Genomic DNA, 25,260 nt, shown 5'->3' with positions numbered 1-25,260 from the left:
AACACAGTACTATTTGTGTGTAGAAGACAAAAAGAAAAAATTGAGAGGTTCTGTGCCTGGAAAAAGAGGAAGGGAAAAATCTGGCAGCTCTAAGAACCATAACTCCACCTCTCCATTTTCACATTCTACCAGAGAGAAGTCTGACAAGTGCCTACAGAAATCCTCTGACTCAGCCAAATTTAAAACAATTATACAATCACATTTTGGAACATTTTTTCCTTTTAATCTTCCTACTTCACAGATCACAACGAAATACTGTTGTATTTGTCAAGCAACTCACAAGCCATTTCAAAAAACCCTGTAACTGCAGTAAGGACCAGCTGTGGTTAGTAGAAGCAGTGGGGTAAAGTATCTCCTGTTCTGACAGCAAAAATCAAGCAGCAACATTCCTAAATCACAGGAGGCATAACAAGAAAGTGTCCTATGTAAGAGATCAGAGTTAGGCAGCACAGGAGTAATACTGCAAAGACATTAAACTAATACTTTAAATCTCCAAAATGAATATAATTCTAAACAAGTGAAACAAAGATGCGGAAGAGTGATTGAAAGGCAAAGCAGAAAAAATCCCTTATTTATACTGTAAAACGGCAGCAGACAGCTGCCACCCAGAAAACAAAACTGTCCTAGATCACAGTCTGTGACAGCAGTGCATTACATTTCTCCTTTTTCTTTGTTTTTAACTGTTTAGAAAAATCACCTCCAAGCAGATTTCACAGCTGTCTTAACTCAGTACACACTTTTCAGAAGAGCCCTAGGTGCTCTCTGAGATAAGGAGTAAGTCTATTTCACAGTTACAAGAGCAATACAAATTGCAGGAATGCAAACCAGCTCCCACAGAATATCTGGCAAGGGCACTTCCCACAGGCCTCCAGCACCACTCTTTCCAGAGTTCCTCAGCACTAGCAGTGTTCTCAAATTCTTCCCTTTCTTACAGGCCTCTGACATTTTTCCAAATGGCAGGCAGGTCTCTCCACAGGACAATCAAATTGAGGCATTCGTTCCCTACACTTGGCTTACAGTGATCCAAAATACACAAGGCTGTGCCAACATAGTGGGACAAAAGAAGAATTTCCAGAACCATCAAGTGAGAAACATGTCAAAGGAATCTTAAACCAAAACACTTTCACTGCCAAGTGAAATTACTCCTACTCCAAGGACTGACTGAAACTTAAAACACTAAAATAATTTGCTTCAAAAACGATTGCACTTGGCTACAAAATCATAGAAACATATAATCATGAAAAGGTTTGAGTTGGAAGGGCCCTCAAGATCATCTAGTTCCACCAGACCTCCAAGAGGTTCAGGGTTTGGGTTTTATTTTGGCGGTCTTTCATTATTTTGGGTGTGTTTGTTGGTGGGGTATTTTTTAAAGCAAATCTTACAAACCCACTGATCCTGACACATACTGCTCTAAATCTAAATCCACCCAACGAGAATCATAATCTCATCTGACTCAGGAGAACATGAAACTATCTCAGTCACCTCAGCTGTCATGGGTTTGAGCACCAAGAGATTTAACAAACTCAAAGGACATTAAAAAACTCAGTATTTACATTCTGAAGGACAACCTAGAGCTCACACTGGTGTGCATGCAAGAACATGAAAAAATCTAATTTACCAAAGTAAAGCAGTTTCTGCTTCCACACAGAACTGAGTGCACCATCACCTGCATCTCCATTCAATATTTCCTGGTTTGCAAACAGCAAAAAACAGATGTTACCCAACCATACTGAAGAAAGAGGGGAATATATTAGGGGCATATTCCAATTGAAAAAAACAACAGAAAAAAAAAAGGCAAAAAAAAAAGGGAAAAAAAATTAAAAAAAGAGCACAGGGATTACATCCCTTAGAAAGTCCTTAAGAAAAGCTATGCTTCAAAAAAAAATTGACTACTATTACTGAGAAGGCACTGCTGCAGCCAGTTCACCAAACCTAAGGGTCAAAAGTCCAAAAGTCAGCAAACAAATAACTAAAATTCTTTTTCTACTGAAAGAAGACTTGCCAGCCAAAAACTAAGGTAAGAACTTGACAGAGAGACAAGACACCTCCATAATGTAAAACACAGCCCAGCTCAGCCAAACTTGGGGTGAGGCAGGGAAACAGTGGACAGAAACTCTCCTAACTGATCCCTCATCCCTCTGAACTCCAAATGTCTGTGCCTGCAAACAAGAAACTCAACTGTTCCAGGGCTGGTTTAAGCTTCTTTAATTGGCCACTGATCAGACACCTGGAAAGGGCCCAAGACACAAAGCTGAACCTATTAAAAGGCCTTGGAAAGAGAAGCCAGAATACAGTAGACCAGCTCAGAAGTGAGCTGAGCTCCAGCCTGGGAAAAAAGAGCACTCACAAGGTGACGGCCTGGAAAGAGCTCCAGGAGCACTGTTCCCACGTGGTGATACACACGTGGCTTTTCAGTGGAGTTTCCAACCCACCACAGGAATTTCAGACACCTCTACAGGCCAACAGAACTACACCCTTCCTCAGATCGAAGTGCTGATGTTTGAATCCTCCACCGGTGGGACACAGGTATCCACAGAAACCCTCCCAAAATCCAGACACATAAATGTTTAATCCATTTCAGGGGAAACCACAGAACAAGCTTGTCTGCTAGACAAGTATTTCTAGATTTATTTCTTATTTCTAGCTAAGTAGAGCAATTTGGTTTTTCAAATCCAAGAGAGTAATCACTACAGAGCTCAGTAAGTTTTTTGACTGCATCTGAATTACTGTGCAGTTCTTCTCTTGCAGTCTCCAGTGTCTATACAATGACACAACGGTGATGCAACACCCTGCTGCCATTGCAGACTTTTAATCACTCTGTACATATAAATCCATCCTTGGCTTTAGTCTATGCACAGATCTTACCACGTTTAAAACAAAATCTGTATTTCATGCTTGGAGAAGGTTGCTGATAAATGTAAGTTATATTTTGTAAATAGTTACCATTTGTGTTCTACATATTTCAGTGAGAGCTCAAAGGAAATAAACACTGAAAACAAATTTCAATAACACCATGGACTAGCCCTGGTTTTGTCTTTGGGTCTTTGAGGCTTCCTAACCATCACTATAAAGTAGTGCTCAAAATGCAGGCTGTCTGTTCAAACCACACCATTCTGAATGGGTGAGCCTGAACTAATGCTAGTCAGTTTGAGAAAAAAATAAAACAAGCAGAGAAATTTTCCTTTGGCATAATTCCCCATACTCTGTGTTGGAGCAACAGGATGTGGAGTAAGAAGGCCAGTATCCACAAATTTCAACACATGAAATAGATGGCACTCCCACACTACTCACTAATTGATAAACATGCTATTTCAGCACAGTTGCTGCCTATCCTCTTCATAGCAAGCTTTAGCTACGTGGCTTCAGCTATAACTGTTTCAAGGCCTTGAGGAAGATTTGGGATTTGAGTGCAGTCAAAGCTTTTTTCAGGTATTTTCAGGTACTTTTCTTTCAAAGTAACAACTGAAATGTGACTTCGGGTACTCGAGAGAAAATTGTATTTGTATGACCAACTCCTCTTCAGAACCAGATGTATAATTAGCTGTGTGTCTTTTCAAAATGCACGGCTAGTTCTGCAGAGATAGCAGGGAATTCAGCTGAGCAGCTACACAGGAACATGGAAGAAGGCAAACTGTTCTATCCAGTAGCACAGTTCCAGAGCCAACAATAAAGGGCTCAGCCAAACCATGAATCTGAGGAGACGACGTGAAAACCCAGTTTTAAGTTTAGGTGTCTAACAGCAGGAGCCAATGCAACACTCTCCTTAAAACTCCAGTACTTTTCTTTACTTTAAGACCTGCACAAAGATCAGCCAGACTGCAACAGCATGCTCATGTCACTTGAATCCAGCTATTCTGTTGTTTGTGGTGTTTTTAGAATTCAAGACACAATAAGACTTTGTACCACTACAACTACAAGATAAGAAAACAAAACCCAAGTACTCACGCTGTGAATAAAGCAGTATCTGAAACTCCAGAAGGGCACAGGTAAAGAGTTGAACCACATTTTCTACTCCGAGCAATTCAAAAACTTCTTTAACTGGAAAATCAAACAATGGTAGTTCACTGGTGCTTGGCCTCTGGCAGATAATTGGTCCATAAACACCTGAAAATTTCAATGACCTTCCTGCTGGAGGAAGAGGAACCTCATAGAGAATGTTGTAGATGTAGCTTTCTAAAGGTAGAGGTGGTGGCTGAGGTGAAGTCACTGCTTGGTGAAGTTGTTCTAGAACTTTCTTACAAGCTTTCATGAAAGACATTGGAGTAATCAGACAAATGCACTTTGAGACATAGAGCGTGTCTCTGCTGATGTCATAGGAGTTAAATCGCTGTAGCTTTGAGACAGAGGTGCCATTGCAGTCCCCAGTGCTGCTGCAGCTCTCCTTGTCATTGGTGGGTGGAGTATGAAGAATGTCATATTCAGCATTGTGCATATGATACAACGTCTGCATTGCACTGCAGATCTGTTTGCTAGTGACTTCCTCAAAAAACGTGAGAGAAAATCCAAATGTCCGCGAGCCATCTTCACGAGTAATAATAAAGGAGTGGAACTGAGGTTCTCTGGAATCTGCTTGTGTCTTGAAAGCAAGCCCTTTAGGCATACACAGCTACAGAAAAGGGGAAGGGGAGACAGTATCCATTAAAAAAGGCTTTTCTCTCCCCCTGCCTGCAGAAGCATTGGTGAAAATGAGATTTAGAATTCACAGACTGCCATTGCATTTCACTTTAAATTCTATTAAGTGTTACATTTCTGCACAGTACAGTGATATGGGTCTAAATCAGAAAAACAAAAGGAATGTATCAAAAGGGCTGCATGCACTTTCTATTGAAACTCAATCATTTTGTTACCAGCCTTGACATGAGTAAAATAATAAAACTCAAACCCACATAAAGGAAAGTATTTTTCTGGTCACCAAGACCAGAAATGTGCCTGAGAAAATGATTCTATTTTATCTAAATTAAGGTACATTCTATTAAATGGAAAAATCACGCACAAAACCAGATTGATTAATTGCAGGCTAATTTATTTCTCTACTAATTCTCTAGAATCTAACAAAAAAACCCCAAAAGCCATTAAGTGATACTGACCATTCCCACTGCATCCTGATCAAAAGGGTTCCATTCAACATTCTCAGGATAGCGAGCAAGAACTTTGGATTTAAATGTGCGTCTTAACGGAGTCTGTTCAAAGTTTTCCCCTGCACATAGAAGAAAAATACAGAAGTAAATATTTCATTCCCCTTTTAAGCAGAAACAAGGCCCAAAAAGCAGGACATCAGCAGGTAGACGCGAGGATAAGTGAATTAAGGACACACTCCTTTTAAGAGAAACAGAAAATGCAAGACAGTTTGTTAGCATACAGTCAGACTGCAGATATTAGCAAGGATTAGCTTTGTAACAGTTCTGTATCATTAAGTATTTGTGCTTTTTGTGCTTTTCCTTAAGTGTGGCAATCTTGAAATCATGGTCATGACAGCAATCCTCTAAGCCACTCTTCAGGTATTTCAGTCTCATTAAAACACAGCGACAGCTTCAGTTTCAGTGCAGTGCTGTTACTGAAGGAAAGCACAAATAGACAAAACGGAAAGATGATGCAACTTTTAGATAGACATACAAGTGACATCATGAGATCTCCTAATTTTGTTTTGGAGACACAGGAAAAAATATAACCACCATCTATTGCAAGGAGTTAGCTGTGAAGGAAGAGTCTAGAAGGTTAGAAGATCAAGAGCCACATAAATGTCCGTGAAGATAAGAAGAGTATCAGATGAACAAAGTGCTTTATTTTTATTTTCCCCACACTTTTTCCTTTACCTTCTGTTGCACTTGAAATGAAACGGCTGCCACCATCTCGGGTTTTAGAGGCCTGTATATACTGGCATAAAGCTATATAACAAATAAAAACAACACTGCATTATACATTTCATACTGTTGACTGCGATCACGTCGCTAACACATACCAGTAAAAACCATACAAATATCCAGAATTAGCATGCATGACTGTCTTCTCTCCTAATGCGCTTTTTATACATATACAGCTCATACAAATTTCTCATTTTATGTACATATTTCTCGAAGGAGATGATGAGTATGGAAGAGAAGCTCATTGTTCCTGTTCACACAACCAGAATACTGATGCAGTAGAAAATAAGTTGCTTGTAAAATTAAAGTTTCACATGTTAACTACAAAACACCCCCAAAGCGCAGATGACGAAACTGACCCCAAGGACAGCACCATTTCAAGGCCTTTAGAACTGTATGAATTTAAGTGGCATGGTCCAGCTTTCCACAGGCGCTATCCATACACTAGACTGGCTGAAAGCCTCGTGTAGAAGCTCTTAAATTTCCTCTAGAGCAATGCCAGTTCATTGTGATAGCACAGAACTTTCTGCTGTAAATATTCCGAGTGTGAGCAGTTGCTTTAAAAAAAAAAAACAACATACAACTGCATATCTTAAAATAAGCTTAGCTATATTACTAGAATGCAATTAGCTAAATGAGCATGCAGCTGTTGACAGCTGCACTAACAATCAGGCACAATTGCATGAAATCATATGCTTTAAATAAACTGAACTATTTCAGCAACACCTGCAAAAGAAAAACACGCTCCAACTCCTCTCTTGTTTTCTTACACGCAGCAATTACATGGCAATAGAAATTGATTTCAGAATTGGTTGGGTTTGTTTCGTACTTTTAGAGCAATATTTAAAGTTCCATTTCAAAGCCAAGTTAGAATCTTTATTTGGCACAACAGTTACTTCCACGAGGTAGCCACAGACAGAGATGGTTACAGCGCACAATACAGAACCCAACAAACACATCACACCAAACCAAACACAACTTCCAGCAAATGCTTAATGAGTCCTCTGACACTGAGAGGCCTGGTAACTGTGGATTTTCTTTAACTAAGTCCTAGATATTATCTCAGACAGGGAACTTCGCCTGAATCAGGACCTAGGACAGGTCTCGCAATACCCAAAATATTCACATCTATTTTGCCAATTCTCTGGAATTTAGCACTGAAATTGAAGGAGGCATTGCTTTTATTATTTGTCTGAAAAAGCAACAGCTCAGCTAATTTTCATACAAAACCACACAGCCACGTTATTTATCAATCTGTTCAACACTATCATTCAATAATATCATTGTTCAGAAAGAAAAAAAAATGCCTGTCTGAGAAAATCTGAAATATATAGGAAGAGGAATAGTTAGGAAAAACCAGGACACAACTTCACTGAAATATAACCATCTTGTGAAAGAGCAGAGCCAAAGACATAAAAGATAACAGAATTTCCACAGCTAAAACCACCATAAAATATGAAAAACAGCATTTAAAGGAATTTTCAGTCTCCCAGAAAGAAAAATGGACATAATGCCACATCTCTACTGACACAAACATACACTCGAGTGAAGTCAGTCCTCTGTAAAAAGCTTTTAAAAGTATGTCAGGAGATTTAACACACCTACTATTTTCTATATTTACATCTGTGCAGATGATGTAATGTCAACTTTTAGATAATTGAGGAAAAACCTCAGACATGTACTAAGCTGTTTTGTTCCTTGGCTGGTTGTTTTTATCTTCCACATACATAGAGGAGAGAAAGTACATGAAGGCCAAATTTCCTCCTGAACTTGGAAACCACACAGCACAATCATTGAGCTCACCTACGTGCAAGGCTGTATATTTTGAACTTAAAGAGAAAAATCTGTGACTTGAAGACCTTTTCATTAAGATTACTAACACTGTAAAATACACGATGCTGCCGTTCCCTTATGATTAAAAAAACCCAAACCCTAACACTGAATGGATGTTTACCTATTTAAAGAAGCCTTGCACCATCTCCTCCCAAGAGACATTCTCGCCAGCACACTCTTAAATTTTTTAGAGCTGGAGTCTGTCTGTAATTTATTGAAAGGACTAAAATTGATTTTTGGAAACCACCGAGTCCTGATTCAGACAGAAGCATAAGGCAGCCCTCCCAGGCCTTGCTGCCATCCGTCAGGGCTCTCAGCTGTTGCACAGACACTGTTGCTGCTAGAGCTCCCTGTTAGCTCCCTTCTCTCCTCTCCACGCTGCCCTGCTGGAATGCTGGCTGCCAGCTCAGCAGGATGCTCCTCTTCCCTTCCACAGAGCAGCCTCCCATCTCCAGAGAGCTCTTTTGGGAGAGCCTTCATGCTTGGAATACCACAAATTGCTGGACCTTCAGACTGGGCCAAGCTGGCTTCCAAAGATACTGATTCAAACAAGGCAGGGAATGTCCAAGTTGGAAAAGTTCAGCCCAGGTGATCTGTGCAACTCCAGGACATGAGACACCCTGTTTTCTTGCCACTACAAGTAATGGGAACCTGAGCACCAACATCTCCACTGCCTGGGTTCCCTCTTCTCTCCTCTCTAGTGATTGTCACTAAACAGCCATCAGTAGTGGGGAGGGGGTAAATCCACAAACAATACTTACTTACATCCAGAAGCAAAAAGTAATTAACTCTAAATTTCTAAATTTACCATCATCCTCAAACACAGACATCCTGCTACAGCAAAACACCAACTGCAGCACATCTCCAGCAGCAAAAATAACTCAAGGTTTCAAGATCTGTCTTTGTGTGAATTACAGTCACAGAATTAAAAGGACATTCTGAGTTGGAAAGGACCTACAAGGATCATTGAGTCCAACTCTTAAGTAAAAGGCCATACATGGATCAAGCCACAACCATGCTCTAACCAACTGAGCTAATCTCTGTTTCTCTCAGTGAGTTGATTATTTCAGGAATAATTGAAATGGTTTTGATAAAAAAAGTGAAGAGCAATTTTAGCAAATGCAAGAGACCAACCCACCAGCAGAAATGGACAGTTGTATTCTACAACTGAGAAAATTAAGGCATTAGAGAAGACAAACTGATAAAAATATGATGCATCCCATAAGTTTAGCTAGAGAGCAAAGTCCCCACACTTAATTATAAAAGGACTGCTATCCTCATATCATGCTTTTCACATGGTTTCTCTCCCTTAGCAGAAGTAATGGCTAGGAATAATTTCTTTCTTTTACACAAATTCCACACCAAAGGGAAACTTTGGGGTTTTTTAATGGAACACAGTATTGCCTGCTGAAGACTGAAGAGGTCTTTCAAACACCATCGGTGTTTCTCACATACACATTTACCACTCAGGTGTTGCATCAGAGGAAAAGCTCTACAAAAATCAAAAGGCAAACTGTCCCACAGACTGCAAAACTGCAACTACCTTGAACTTAAATCAGAATCAATGATCAAACAGCTACAACTATAAGATTATTTGCCAGGAAATGACATATGAAATCTGTAAATACCACCAGTAAGTCAGTAAGTTTCTGGTCAACATCAAACCTTCAAAACAGTAAGAATCCCACTGCATTTTGCCATGTAAATAATATCATGAAAGCATAGAGAAATATCATTTCACCAGGCACAGTACAAATTCACAAGCACCAGTTTAGTGCAGCCCTGGCACTGGACCCGGCAGGGAAATGACAGTGAAAACAGAGCATCTCAGAATTTCTTTGTCATTGGAAACAAAACACCCCTTGTGACATCCCACTCCAAACAGGATCAGTGAAACAATTTGGATTAAAAACAAACAAATAGACAATAAAGAAAGGGTTAACATTAACATAAATAAATATATAAATAAAAGATTAACATTTCACTAATCCACTTCAGCCACACACACAGCTTAATTAGCTCATGGTGATCCCCCAAAACAGGAGAGAAGCAAAAAGTAAACCGCAGTCAGAGGTTGTGAAACTGATGAGCTGAAGAAAACACGAACTAGAATTTTAATACCTGCTAACTCCTGAAGCCAGCCCTCCTCCTGAGGCCCAGCTTGCTACCTGCTGGCTCCTGCCATGCCAGGTAATAGATTTTTCAACACCAGCGACCATCACCTGGCTCCGGTAATGCCCTTTGCTTCCTCTCCCATTTTTCACGCTTTATCAACCCTCCCCATTAAACACGATAGATCCCCGCTGTCCTGGAGATGGCTGAGCACCTGCCTGCCCATGGGCAGTGCTGAATTAATTCCTGTTCTGCTTGGCTTTACCTATTAAGCTGTTTCTTTCCCGACCTGTGAGTTTTCCCGCTTTGACACTTCTGATTCTCTCGCCCATTCCACAGCAGGGGAGTGAGAGGCTGGGCTAAACCACACCACCGTATAATTTAAGAAGACATGCATAAAAGACTTAAGTTATTAGAGTCAGCTTGCTTATCAAGAAGGAAGCCACCAGCTAGACACAACCTGTGAGGAAGTCTCCAAGACTGCAGACTTGGCCTGGCTCCTCCTGGGCAGGCAGAGCTCAGCTGAGAGCAGTCTCAGACCACAGCAGGGGATGCCTGGCACCAACCACATTAAATATCACATTAGAGGCAGGTAATTCTTCAACGCCTCCCTCTCACATCTTTGCAGCAAACTGAACCTGATGGACTGAATTGTGTGATAAAGCAGACAACAAACCTGCTCAGGATGACCAGAGAGTTGAAACACATTACATTTCTCTGGAAGATCCAGCTCAAACCAGCCCCTTTTCACCGCTGCTCTAACAGCCACCTAATACTATTGGCACTGTATGGAACCATGACAGGCTCTCAGTTCTAACTCCATTTACACCATCCAAAATTATGCTGGCCTACACATCTGCAATTGGGATTTCGTAATTACCAGCACATTAGAACAGCTAATGCATGCACTGCAAGTATCCTACGCTGAACTAACAAGTACACCTAATTTTATCAGTCCCTTCCTGAGTCACCCAACACTGAATGTAAGCCATATCACCACTGAGACATGCACTGTATGAGAATCAGGACTTACAAACTCATGGAGTTTCCAACCCATGCAGGACAGCATTGCTTTGGAAGTATCAGCACGAAGCAATCCATATCAATGGATATTACTTTCCTTTAAGATTATAATGAGAGGAGAAAAAAAGGTCCAGAAACTAAAATTAAAACGTTGACTTCAAAATCTGCAAATGCCGTCTACCAAGCTTTCCTCGGCTTTGAGGGGAAATAAAAAGAATGAACTCTGAAGGTCTAATTTTAGCTCTTTCCTGATTTACCCAGAGAAAAAATATGATTCACTGCCTTCTGTATTCCTCTTCAGGAGAAAAAAGGGGGGAAAAAAGGGAAGTCTTCCCAACACAGTAATAAGAAAAATGGCTAGGTTATACAACTTGCAGATTCACCTACTTATGACCTTGCATAGACATAACATGTTTCCACATGCACTGCTTGCAAATTTCTAATGCAAATTTCCAAGAACACTTGTACATCATTCTAACAATTCAAATTTCCCTGCTGACTTGTTTGCTTCTTCATAACAATGTTTTTAACCATGGATTTTTTTGCCTTCAATACCTCGATCATTATTCTCTGCAAATCCCACACTGCCATGAAGTTTCCATTTACATAACAGAACAATGGCTCAAGTTGTCCTTAATTAGAATGGGAAAACTTGTTTAAAAAAAAAGTCAAGGATACTTTACAAACAAAACCTTTTTTAAACTGAATCATGGGGCCTTTTGAACATGCTGTCAATTCACCATTTGTCTTTGATATTTAGAAATTAACTGCAGTGCTGCAACTCTAAAAATTATGCAAGACTAAGAACTGTACAAAAACCTCTCCCTGCATCCCAGCTAGAAAAATGTCTTTGAGCAGCTATCTCATATGTAGACCAGCTCAATTTTCCCTCTATGACAATAGAAAATCAGAAAAGGTTACCCTAGTTACCAGAAAAAGTGTCCCATAAACAAACTAAATGGTGGTTCAAGACTGATTTTAAGGCATCATTAACACTGCCAGCTTCATTTGCTCATCTAGTCCACTCATGTGCTCAAAATAATTACAGAACAAAGATCCAGAAAGCTTGACTGGTTCTGATTAAGTGGTTTGCTGCTTCCACCCTGCCAGGCAGCTTCTTTCTTTAAATTCCTGTGATACAGCCTGCTATTAATTCAATTCATTCTCTCGTGGTGTACATTTATTGTATACATGACATCTTCAAATAAAAAATTCTTAGATAGCATGCAATTAAAACATTAACTTTATATTTTCCACATAAAGACACTTACTGGAATCTTTTAGCATACAGAGGCTCTGTATCAATTTCTGCTGTCACTAAAATGAATGTCTTGAACTAAATATAAAACAGCTTCAACATGAAACAGTCACACTGCTGTAATTAACAAATGAATAAGAACAATGAGGATTTGTACCAGCAACAGAAACTGAGCCATATACTTAGGGCAGCTTTCCTGTGCTACTCAGCACAGAGAATCCAGAGAAAATGGATTTAATATTGAAAAGAGCCTACAAAACCCTACGACCATACCCTCTACCTCTGCACCACAGTTCAAGGAATGTGACAAAGGTGGGCATCCTCCCAGTTTGTGCAGGGTGGGGGACTGGAGAGCAGACCGTGACAGCCAAACAGCAGAGGTTTTCACAACTGAGGGCTGCAAGGCAAAAGTCAGACAAGGGGATTTGAACAGCACCTGAACTACGAACAGCATTCATAAAACAGCCTAATTCTACTCTGCCTCAAATTTAAAAATGCTGTATAGCACTGTCAAAGTGCCTAACAGAAAGGAAAAAAAAAAAAGGTTTCCAAAGATACAATTTGCCTTAGTTCCAAAGATACAAGTAACACTTAGAATAAGGTTAATCCAAAACTAGCCATGTCATAAACAGCAATAGGATTGATTCCCAGTTCAGCCAGAAAACATGCTCAGTACACAAAATGAGGCTACAGATACTACAGTAAATAATTACGTTTATCAAACATAAAACTACTTCAGCTCCAAAATTCATGGTCCAAGTCTAAATAAAAATAGTTGACTGGCATAACAGATAGTGTGCACACACTTCTGGAATCCACACTCTAGAAAAGATGGAAGCATGGAGTAAATAAAGGCAATTTGGGGAGAGGGAAGCACTGGGGGAAAGAGATGGTACGTACACTGAGAGATAACCAGCAGCTGGCCTGGTTACACTGCAAAAGCAAATAGAAGTGCTTAAGATGCAGGAAGAGGTGGAAAGACAGCCAAGCCAAGAATCAGTTTCTTAAAAGTAAAGGCAAAAGAGTCTGGTTAAAAATAAGACTTGCCCTGTTTTAACCTGCCAACAAAAATGGTAAAGTATTTTATTTTCAAGTCTTACGAGAAAACTGGGATAATCAAACAAGTAATTAAATTATATAACCCTAATAGATATGAAATGAGATGGTAATCTGTTGATTCAATCTAGCCTTTCAAAAACATACAAGAAACAAAAACAAGAAAAACCACCCTAGGCCAAGCCTTCTGGGTTTTCAGGACACCCTATTATAATATTAAAGAAAAATCCTTTCAATACATACACAGAGAGCTATTAATACAGTAAAAATTAGCCAAGGTTTACTTTTAAAACAGAAAAAAATCTCTGATTCCTTCTTTAACAAAGATTAAACCATATATAATTGGAGAAAAAAAAAAAAGCACCTCTCTACAATGCAGGAAATAAACATTCAAAGTCTGGCAAACTAAGGTAAGAAATTCGTTATACAAGAATTCTTGGAATAAAAACCATGATTCAAGAAAAGCTGCAGCTGCCAAATCTGTAAGCAAAGAGCCACTCCATCAATAGACAAATGCTTTCAGATTATGACTTGCTTCCTTCCTTCCAGTTCCTCCTCCTTAAACAGAGCTGCACGTATTTCTCATTAGAGAGAACTCCCTTCTCCAGCAAACCTCTTGCTTGGATATACACAAAGAAGAATTCTTCCCTTTTATCCTGCAACACAAACTCTCTGTCCCACACTCCCTATCCCACTTCCCCCACTGGCAAGACCACCTGGCAAAGCACAAGCTGAAGTGGTGGTTAGACCACTTAACTTGGTAGTGGAACTGGGATTTGAACACTTTTTAAAGCAGGTTAAATTATCCACGAGAAAAACCTTCAGGGTCACTTTCACTTTACTGCAGCTCTGCTGTTGAAGCAACTGGAAATCAGGTGTTTCAGGCACTGTCTGTAGCAGCCATCATCCCACTGGATTTGTAACAGATCCACCATATCTGACTTTCACAGCTGGGACTTCCTCTAGAACCTGCGTTATGAAATTACTGTACCACTTGCCCTGACAGAAAACCTTGAAGGCAAAGCAACCTCGCTGCCTGCCTTTCTAAAACAAAGGTGTGAATATGAGTTTAAAACACACAGGTATGGATCTCAACAGCAAGTGAAATGTGTGTGGATGGAGTGCCATCTGGGAAAGCTGAAGGACTTGCTTTAGAGGAATTAGGGAAAAGACAAAGAAAACAACCAGTTATAAAATGCTCTGGTTTTGTCTTCTTCCTGTTTGTCATTTAGGGAACCCATAGTTGCTTCTAACAATCCCTCATCCCAGTCCAAGGAGAACACACTCCTTTGAACATTGAACTGACAGTAAAATTCCTCCTATAGACCTGAAAAAGGTGAGAGACAAAAAAGAGAGTTAACCCTAAACTGTTGACTGTTAAAGTTTTGGTTGTTTCCCCATTTTCCTTTGCTTTCCAAAATTCAAGAATAGTAATGTTTCAAGATTTGTAGCACAAAGAAACTCACCGTGAAATGAAATTAATTTTAAAAAAGGTCATTTTGCCAACTGGATATTCAGTGTAAACTCTGCCTGATACAAATATTCATTTATTCCTTTGATAGGTAAATTCTTCCAAGCCCTCCATGGCAAATGAGAATCTACGAGTTAATAGATCCCCATTCATCATTTCAGTTTCAGCATTCATCTAGCTGATAACAAAACATACTGCCACACACACTTGGGAATCGTTTCAAATGCTGCAACAATGAATTTAAAGCACCACAGAAAAACAGCTGAAGCCATCTGCATTCTGTGATTGTAAGGTCAGGAAACCAAAAGCTTTTGTTTTTATTGTTCTGGTACTGTTTCAAGGAAGGCGGGAAGAGGTGGGACGAGGAAGTGGCAGGACAGGGTAGTGGCAGAAGAAACCATCAAGAATCTAAAGCTGCTTTTTAAAAAACAAACAAGAAAAAGTCCTCAGTTTGCATCTTTATAAGCATCCTAAACATTTTTTTCTTTCCTATAGTTTTCCTTTTTGTACTCCTTTGAATGTAATACAGGAAGACAGATGGACAATATAAAATACAATGTATTTTAATCAAGACTGTCTAGCAGAAATTTGCAATGAAATGGTCTTAAAACCAGAATTCTTTTATTAAACCACTTTTCTGTTCTAGCACAAGCAAAAAGACTTACAGAAAGATGTTTAGGTCTGTTTCCAACTAAACAACAGAAGCAGGCCTCAGAATTTCAATGAAAGGCGTGTTCTCAGCCATGGGGGTCGGAGAGACACACTATTTCCATTACACAATAGATCTGGAATATGTGCAACAGAAGACACTAAGAAAGGAAAAGGGTGGCTTACACTCAGAATAGAACACAATTCTTTCACATGGACTAGAAATACATAACAGAAGTGGAGACAAGCATATTTTAAGCATATTTAATATAGAAACCAGCTGTTCTCCTCATGCCCCCCTAAGACTGGCAGATCCAGTGGGACTCATCAGGAAAGCCTGAGCACAGACAACTCTTCCCAACAACCATGGTCTCCTTCCACAGTGTCACATCCCATCCAGTTAAATGTCCCCACTTTTTATGCTCCCATAGCCCTCTGGCTCTGAGGACTGATGGAAACACGTCTGTGTAAAAGCACAAGGGTTAAATCTTATTGAAGCACTTGTCCAGTCCTTCAACCAAGTATTTCCAGGATATCACTGAGGTTTTGCATTGAAAAGGAAAAACATAGTTTAAAGAACACATGAAGTCTTTCAGCAGGTTCCAATAACTTACAGAGATCAGAAAAATACAGAAAGATCAGCTATACAGTCATTTGAGTCTACCAGTCCTGGCCAGTATGCTTCACTTTACTACCTAACCTTTGAAAATAGTGCTTTGCCTTAATATGGACTGCCTTAATAAGGACTGTTCCCCTTCTGAATAAAACAAAATATATCCTGTAAGAAAGTGAAGTTGCTTGAATAGGACTGATTTCTAACGACAGAAAATTAATCAGATGTGCTGACAGTTTGGTTAATGGGTATGACAAACTCCAAAGCCTATCTCTGCTCTGGCTGTACCCTTCATTATCATCTCACCACCCATGCCTCCTGAACTCTCTCCCGTTTACACAGAAGCCTATCAAGCTGTCGAGCTTACCTTTCTGGTCCACAAGGCTACATTCATCTTTGGTTAAAAAACCCCTCATGTTTTCAACATGAAAATCTGATTAGAACTGTGTATCACCAGTGTGGTCAAGGGCATGAACAAAGACCTCAGTAAGGACAGGAAAGAGAGACCACAACACCTTACACTTGGATTGGTCTGCACTGCCATAAAATCTCTGCCAAAAGAATTCTGAGAAATGACCAAGATACTGGTAAACACAAATTTTACCAGTCTTCAGCAAAACTTTTGAAGGAGTTACTTCACATTTCAATTTCAAAAGGAGTTTACTTGACATTTCCCAGAACCCACACATAAAAGAGACAGAAAGGGACTTGACAGCCTTATGCTGGCACCAACCTTGTTGACTTAAGGGACTTATCTTTTCCCCAATGCAACTCTAATGGCAGCTCAGTAGGACATTGCTGGGCTTGGGGGCTGAAATTAGGAAACAACAATTGGCAAGGGAGTTTGCTGAAAGTGGCAAGGAAGAATAACAAGTAATATACACAAATAGTAGTAAAGCTCCTAAAACTTTATCCCTGTACTGCAAAAAGAAAAACTTTTCCAAACTCACCTGAAGCTATGTGAAAGAATATCTGTTTCTATAAAACCAACCTTTTTTCCTCACTCAGATACTGAAATGTTGCTTTCTCTGAAAAGATTCCTTTTGCCTGCCATGTTGTCTCTAGATCACCCACCCATGGAATGAGATGAAGTTTCTTTCTTAAAATGCTTCAGTATCCACAAATAAATGACTCAGTACAGATGTACACAATGTACCTGACTGTGACTGACAATACAGCCAGAAAAAAAAAAAAAAAAGAAAAGAAAAAACACCCTAATTTAAAAAGTCAATATTATACACTTCTACAGGCGAGATGGAAACCAATGGGCTCCTGCCCACCAAACCATAAGTGGAGTAGCATTTTCCTGGAAAGACTAAGAAACATGCCTTGAGCAGAAATGCTCCCAGTAAATTCTGTATCATTCATCAGTTTGTGCTGGAATGCTTGATAATTCCCCTGTGCAATAATGTTTTAAGCCTCACAGGGACAGCATTCCAGTTTGCTGCAAACTTGACTTCAAACCACAAATTTGAAATGGTTGTCAAGAAATGGAGAGAGTAATTACTGCACAGCGTGCATCAGTAAGTAATTGCTTCTGACACTGTCACTTCATGTGCATCATTTCTGCTACATGAGCCCCTCAGGTTAGTGGGAATTCAAAAGATAAGCATGAGAAGTCATTACCAAGAAGACTCAAGTAGGACTTTCCTAAGTCAAAAGGCAGATAAAAAACAGTTGTGGTGGTTTGTAGCCTCAGAATCTGTAATTTGAAGAACTGGGAAAAAAAGTTATTATTTTCAAATGGCAGTGCTTTCCATACAATCCACTCAAGAGCTCTTTGTGTAGCCTCTCTCTTGCAAAACAAATTGCAAAAATTCCCAAAAACAACAGGAAAAAAAACCTAACTAACAACAACAAAAAATCCTAATGACAGAAAAACACCCAAAAGAGCCCATCTTTGTATGCCCTGCCTTAGAAACTTGAAATTCCTACGGCTTTTTTAAAAGGTCTAAAAAACAGAGTTGTAAACTTTAGTTCTTTAGACACTGTTTTAGCACCTTAGATTTATTCTCAAATCAAGAACTTGTAACCTTTCTCCTTCCCCACATGTTGCCAAAGAGCCTTCCAAGAAAACCAAATTTATAACTGAATACAGAAGGGTGGAAGACTGAAGAGTTTTGTGGGTTTTGAGGGGGTTAATCCACAATGCACATAGCTTGATTGACCTAAAATACGAATATGACAAGACTGGCATTACAGAAACATCACCAATAAACTGTGACTTCAAATGTAGTTCAGCAAAGTACAGCTGCTTCCCCCTTACATCAGCTCTGCCATTCTTTATTCTACATATCAGCTACCCCAGCACGTCTGCCTCAGTTCCCAAAGAGACAAAAGACCTTTTTGGCACTCAAACATGGCAAACAGCTCCAGCTTCTTGGGAAAAAGATAGAGGGGGTAGGGAAGAGTGGAATAAGCTACTATCTGGATTAAAACGTTTCACATGTGCCCCTGCAAGCCCAGCCAAAAGTTGTTGCTATCTGCTGCCTGTCCCACAGTGACCTGTGTGAAACAAGGTGTGAGCCACTGCAGGGGCCTCCCACTGAACACCTTGTCAGCAATTCCAGAGAAACAAAGGAACTGCAAAAGCTCCCTTTGCAGCCTCAGAATGAATCCGCAAGGGAAGAGGCACACCGTTGGGAACTGTGGGAAGCTTGCATGGATACCATCCACACGGACAAAGAGAGGAAGAAGGGGGAAAAAAATCCACCAAAAACAAAACCTTACAATTACAGAACAATTCAGCCTTTGGTAAAATCAAGCAATAGTTCCCACCAATGCAATTCACTTCTGCAGCAAGTGTTGGTACTACCACTACCACAGCAAAGATAGAGGAATTTACTCACAAGCTATTTACCCAAGGAAAAAACTACTGCAGAAGGGCTCCACTGCAAAAATCACAGCTGGCTCCAACCCCAAATGTCTTAATCTGAGATTAAAATGCCTAGCAGAAGAAACTACAAAGCAGATCAAATGTCAATGAGAAAACTACATCTGTTGATTTAAATTAAGTTTGCTTTTCTTCTTCCTCCTCTTTCCCTTTAGCTACCCCTTATAAATACCTTTGCAGCAAAACAAAAACCTGCAAGTATTTAAGTGTGCTGAACTTGGAAATGAATACAGGTGTCGATAACAGCCTTACTTCATGGACTACCAGAATGGAACTACTGCACTAATTCCAAAACAATAAGCAATTTATTGGATTATATCTGTGGCCAATGCCTTCAATCATGTCATCATACACACATTTTTTTAAAAGTTTATATCGATACAGAACTCCGTTAAAACAACCCCTAACAATGCATGAAGATAAGCTGTCATTTTAAATTTGAGACCAACAAAATGGAAAAATAATGACATTTCAATTACAGACAGAGAAATGAGGTGAGACAATGTTTCTGTTTTCCTGGTGAGGAGAAACACTTTCTCTAATATGAGATTGTCAGAATAACTTTGAGTGGAGCCAGGTGAATACTATACACCAGGTATTGTCCTCTTTTCACACACCAGCAGCAATCAAGTGGCTCCTGTGGCAGCAGAGATGCCTGGCTCATAACCAGTCATGTCATGCTACTTAATCTGCATGCACAGAGATCTTGCCTCAACAGCATTAAAAAGAAAATGGAAAAAAAAAAGGTATGACAGAGGAAGAATCATTAAAATTGTACCACTTCATCATGTAAGAGAGTGAAAGCAGATCTAAAATGAACTCTCCAAAGGCTCATGAAGAGTCTCTATAGGAAAGGTACTTCCCAGACAAATGGGATTCATCTAACACTCTCCTCTAATGATGAAACTCATGATCAGGTCAATAACTCAAAGCACCGTGATAAGGACTTGGGCAAAGGAACACAAGTCCACCTACAGAATAAAGTAATTTTTGGATCAAACCTTAAAAAAACAGTTCAAACTGGGAAGAAAGGCAGGGAAAAAAGTACAGATGACAGACTAGTCATTGGTTTTAATCTTTTTTAAAAAACAATCCTATTATTAAATCATCGATCTTTTCTTCACAGATCACAGGCTTTTTTTTTTTTTTTTTTTTTTTTCAATATTTCTCCTTTGTAACATTGCTATTTCTGAAATAACTATTATCATCTTTATGATACAACACCCAAGACTACCAAGGTACATTCAACAGAAGATTTGAATTAGAACATGGGTTCCAGATATTTGGATCTGGGTTCGGTATTTTGTAAAAGCAACCCCAAGACTACAATTTCACATAAGTGTAAGGCAATGGCAAGTTGATGCTTTGCTCTGCCACTCCATAATAAACAAACACTGTTGACAAGTGATTGCTAAAAACTTAACACATCACAGAAGAGAAAAAGAAAACAAAGTCCTTTTGTTCCATGTTGTTTTCCACTAAAATCCCAACAGTTCCATATAGTGCAAGGTTTCCCACCATCATTCAGATCACATCTGATTAACTCAACAGATAAAAGAATCCAGCTGAAAGATGAGCCTCAACTTCATTCTCATTACCTTGCCAGGGTACAGTCATACAATCTAAATTAAGAAATCCTATCACAACATTACAGCATTACAATACATTATATTACATACAGTAGACTTTTGACAATACATTTCATCATTTCCAGGTGGTCACCACGACGACCAAGAGCCAGGCAAGGTGCCCTTGCTCCAAAGGAGGCCAATGGTACCCTGGGGTGCATTAGACAAAAACACTGCCAGCAGGCTGAGGGGGTGATCCTGCCCTGGAGGGGCCACAGCTGGAGTGCTGTGCCCAGTTCTGTGCTCCTCAGCACAGGGCAGACACGGACATGGTGGAGAGAGTGCAGCAAGGGACCACAATCCTGAATAAGGGACAGGAAAGGCTCAGAGAGCTGGGACTGTTTAGCCTGCAGAACAGAAAAGTTCAGGGGAGAATCTTACCAATGTATATAAACATCTAAAAGAAAGTGCAAAGATGATGGAGACGGGCTGTAGCCAGTGCCAGGACCAGAGGTAACAGGCACAAACCAAAATGCAAGAGGTTCCATCCGAACATCAGGACACAGCTTCTCACTGTGAGGGTGACTGAGCACTGGCACGGACTGCACAGGGAGGTTGTGGAGTCTCCAATTTTGGTGATACCCAAAATCACCTGGATTTGCCCTGGGTAACTGGCCCTAGACTGGCTCTGCTTCAACTGCCCAAGGTCCCTTCCAACCTCAACCCTTCTGTGGTTTGCCCTGTGAAGGAAATCTACCTGTGACAGACCTCGGCAGTGTAATGAAAAATTTCTGTCATCACTTCTGGCGTATCAACACCATCTGGAAACATGGAAGCACATCGCAGCTCCTCTCTCATCCAGCTTAGCAGCTGACACTGAAGCTTAAGCTTCATCCACAGCTGGGGTTTTTGTTGTGTTTTACTACCACCTGGCAAATACTTTCTATGTCCTTTAACCGGTCACAGGGTGGGAACACAATTATCAAAATAAGAAAGGATGCCCAGAATTGAATTTAGGGATAAAAAAAGCCCTAGCAATAGAGCCTCCTTAACCTATGCTAACTACAAGTCCTAAATACAGGATTTCTCACTGCATTAAAAGAAGGCCAACATGTATACATATTCTGTGCCTCTTCCATCAGCCAGCCAACTTTTTCAGGGAAAAGCATTACAGCTGCGCTATTCACTCAGCTTCCAACATACAAAGGGAAAACGCCATCAAGAGGTGCCTCCTCAAACAAAGTAACCAGCGCAAGCACCGATTCCTGCGCTGACGGCTCCTTGGGGAGCCCGCGGAAAAGGCGGCAGCCCCGCGATGAAGGGGCCGAGCAGCCGAAAGGCGCGGCGCCGCGGGGCCGCCGAAACAAAGTGCGCCCGGAGCATCCCCGGCTCGGAGCGATGACATCATGCCGGAGCGATGACATCATGCCGGAGCGATGACATCATGCCGGGCCGCCCCGGGCCATGACGCACCACAGCCCCGCACGGAGCCGGCTCCAGCGGGAGCGTCCCAGCGCCTCGCCCCGACAATGCGCGCTTATCGTCTCAACACTGCGAGCATTCAGAGGGTATTTTGCAGCGCAGAAATCAGAAGGAGGGGGGAAGGGAAACAGCGCACAATGATCCTTTCATTCAAACAAGAAAGGCTTCCAGGAAGTACAAAGTGTTTCCAAGCGTTACCCAAAAGCCACTGAAATCAACAGAGGACCTCTCCATTTTTATCAGTGGACACTGGAGGAGGCTATAGCCCAAGACACAGTTCGAAAGCATTATCAGTCACGCTATCGTGCATTATTAACAACGCAACAAACTCGAGAAAACGCAACCCAATTCCACCTAGCCCTTATGCCGTGACATTATCGGAATTTCCCCCCACCTTCTTTTAAAACCTTGTCTCAAATTACCTAAAATTCTGTCTTCCCCATAAATACTAAAACCTCTTCTCCCGCCAACCCCACACCTTGCCACAAGTAACACCATTCCAGAACGATGGTGGAACAGCAGAGACCAGGATGTACCACACACTACAGTTTTACATACTATCGATGCAGTCCTTGACCAGGAAAGCAAATACAGAAAGAACATCATGCTCCAGCTTTCAGATCTGCACGCTCTGACAGTCTTTGTAAAAAGGCAGTGATACCTCCCAGTTCACTATTAGATAGCTAGCCCAAAGCAATGCACTGCTGGTTTTAAATTGAATTATGCGAGGAGAATTAGTCATGTGCCCATCAAGAACAGGGAGCATTATTGAGTGCGCCTCACACCACATTAAACAAATAGGTTTATAGTAAATTAATCACAAAATTAACATCTTCTTATTTGTTTTTGATCTATAAACTTCATTCGTCATTTAATTTTAAAACCCCCTGATATCCCTCAATGAAATTGCATTGCATTTTGTTCTCTTAGATTTCTTAAATCAAATTTATACTCCAATTTGCAGTGCCATTACAGAGCAGACTGTTAATGCTATACTCACTCCTCAAGTCTCAAACTGTAGCCTACAGCCACTTTAACATTAGACAAACATGAATTCTCTTAGGGTAAGGTACTGCTCAGCATGAGGGACAGATGAGAAATTTTGTTTGAAGTCATTAAACGAAAAAAAAAGAGTTTCTGTAATAGCCAGAGTTTAGAACAGCTCAGTACAAGAAGTCAGTTCTAATAAGACGAACTCCACTGTAAGAGGAAAAAGCGTTTATTTAGTGAGGGACAGCTTAAACGCAGTGATGTAAAAAAACCCGTGACACCTTATAAAAGCAAACTAACTTAAAAAACCAAGGTTGGGGGCGAGAAAATTTATTACTCTCAAGTTCAGAGCTCAAGTACACAAAATCAGTACTGCTATCAGGTCAGGTTTTCACCATCACGTTCCTCCGTCTTTCTGAACAGTCAGAGATGCTAAGCAACACTGATTTAACTGAGGCCAACACAATGAGACTAAAGCTGAAGCGAGGTGCTGCTAAAACACAAAACTGATTTTTAACCTTAAAAACAGTGGTTTGACACAGTGGTGTGGTCAAGAGTGATATGGTTCAGTTGCGTATTCCGTGTGAACATTCTCACCTAAGAGCAGAGTAATCACTTCCTAATCCGATTCCCCTTCGGACACTGCTGCAAGAGAATTCTTACCCCGCGCTACAGAAAAAAAAAAAAAAAGGTAACAGCACGCGAATGGTCTCCGCTTTCTCTCCCAAATCAGACTCCTTACAGCGCCTGTGTGTCTCAAATGCCTGACTGAAGTTGATACACGCAAGGAAGGGAGGGGAGCGCAGGACCCCGCCGCTGAGGCTGGGACGGTCTCAGGCGATGCGGCCGCACACGCCGCGCTCTGCCCACCCGCCTCACGGCGCTACTTTGCGGGGCTTTTGTGCAGTTCGGTCACTCGTACCGGCCCCGCTCCGCGCCCGGCCGGGCACTCCCGCACGCCCAGGGAGCCGCAGCGCCCGGGGCTCCCGGCGGGGCTCCCAGGGCAGCGCCCGGGGCAGGGAGCGGGCGGGCAGCGGCCGGACCCGCCGCCCCCGCGCCCGGCGCCGCCGGCCACTCACCGGAGAGCTCGTCCGGCTCCAGCCCGGTCTCGGTGTCCAGCCCGCAGATGACGAAGTAGTCGGCGAAGCGGCCGGGTGCCGAGGAGCCGCCGCCGCCGCCGCTCATGCTGCAGGGCGAGGGGCGCGCAGGGCTCAGCGGGAGCGGGGCCGGGCGGCGCCGGCAGCGGGGCCGGGATCTCCGGCTGCGCCCGCCGCCTCCATGGCGGCGCGGGGCGGGCGGCGCCGCGCGGCATTCTGGGAACGGCCCCCGCCGCTCTCGGGGGGGCGGCCCGGCCGCGCGCCGCAACGCCGCGCCTGCGCCCTGCGCGCGGGGGTGACGTCATGCTGCTGCTGGCCGAGCCGGGGCTGCCTGAGGGGGCGGCCATGGCGGGGGTCACGGCCGTGCGCCCGGGGAGCTGCGGGAAGGGCTCTGCTCCCTCCGCAGGCACAGAGTCGGGGGATGGGGCAGGCTGGAAGGGACCACAGCGGCCCGTCTGCTCCGAGATCCCTGCTCAAGCAGGGTCATTCATTCCAGAGCACGTGGTACAGGATTGTGTCTTGACCGTTCTTGAGTATCTCCGGTGAGGGAGACCGCTCTGGGCAGCCTGTTCCGTGCTCGGTCACTGCGCAGTAAAGCCGTTCTTCCTCACAGCGAGGTGGAGCTTCTTGTCTCTTCCCGTTGCCTCTTGTCCCTTTCCTTGGCACCGCCGAGCAGGGCACGGTCCGTCCTCTGTCACCTCCACTTTAGATACGTACAGACATTGATGAGGTCCTCTCCCAGTGCTCTCTTCTCGAGGCTGAGCAGAATCACAGAATCGATTAGATTGGAAAAGACCTCTGCGATCGAGTCCAACCTGCTGTGTCCAGGCCCAGTTCGCACAGCTTCTGCTCGCCTGAGAGAGAGTCAGTTTTGTAGCCGCTGCTGTAGCCGCTGCAGGCGATCGGTGTCCCTTGCTCTGAGGAGCCAGGGCCAGGCGCAGCAGGGCCGGGAAGGCGCTGCCAGGGCCGCTCGATCGGCCACCATCAGCCTGCTGGGGCTCGGAAAGCGCCTCTGGGCTCCTCCTGTCCCCTTCATCGGCCCGTCCCCGCAGCCCCGGCGCCTTCGTGACTCCACAGCTTTGTCAAGCAGCTGTGTGGGCTGGGAGATGCTTCAGAGATTGTTTGGCGCAAAGGTTGGAGGGTTGTTTTTTTTTTTTCCTATTTGGATTAACATCACACACATCTCTGTTAACAGTTGGGCTTGCACAGAGTGAAATCCACTCCTCCCTCTGGCTCAGTGTGGGAAGGAGAAGGGTGGGGAAAGATGACCCAAACAGAGCTGCTGAGGGGCAAGTGGCACGAACCCATGCTCTGCCTTGGGAGTGCTTTTTTCTTCTGCCTTAGAGGCACCTGGG

At 42.2% G+C, this 25,260-nt stretch overlaps 1 protein-coding gene across 3 annotated transcripts in view; it reads right to left on the bottom strand.

The window, feature by feature from the left end:
* DENND5A (DENN domain containing 5A) overlaps positions 1-24,107 on the bottom strand; it is a 62,048-nt gene extending 37,941 nt beyond the window's left edge. For 2 of the 3 annotated variants that reach the window (XM_066320772.1, XM_066320771.1), the window contains exons 1-4: positions 23,888-24,099; positions 5,814-5,885; positions 5,088-5,197; positions 3,946-4,606 (exon numbers count right to left, since the gene is read on the bottom strand). In XM_066320772.1, the coding sequence (XP_066176869.1) occupies positions 3,946-4,606; positions 5,088-5,197; positions 5,814-5,885; positions 23,888-23,993 (949 nt within the window). In that variant the 5' untranslated portion in view covers positions 23,994-24,099. Of the gene's footprint in view, positions 1-3,945; positions 4,607-5,087; positions 5,198-5,813; positions 5,886-23,887 lie in introns of all 3 variants that reach the window. The other variant, XM_066320770.1, reaches the window with a different exon arrangement.
* Positions 24,108-25,260: the final 1,153 nt, after the last annotated feature.

The sequence above is a fragment of the Sylvia atricapilla genome, chromosome 6 (assembly GCF_009819655.1).
Source record: "Sylvia atricapilla isolate bSylAtr1 chromosome 6, bSylAtr1.pri, whole genome shotgun sequence".
Classification (NCBI taxonomy): Eukaryota; Metazoa; Chordata; class Aves; order Passeriformes; family Sylviidae; genus Sylvia; species Sylvia atricapilla.
This window is presented reverse-complemented; position numbering and strand designations above follow the sequence as displayed.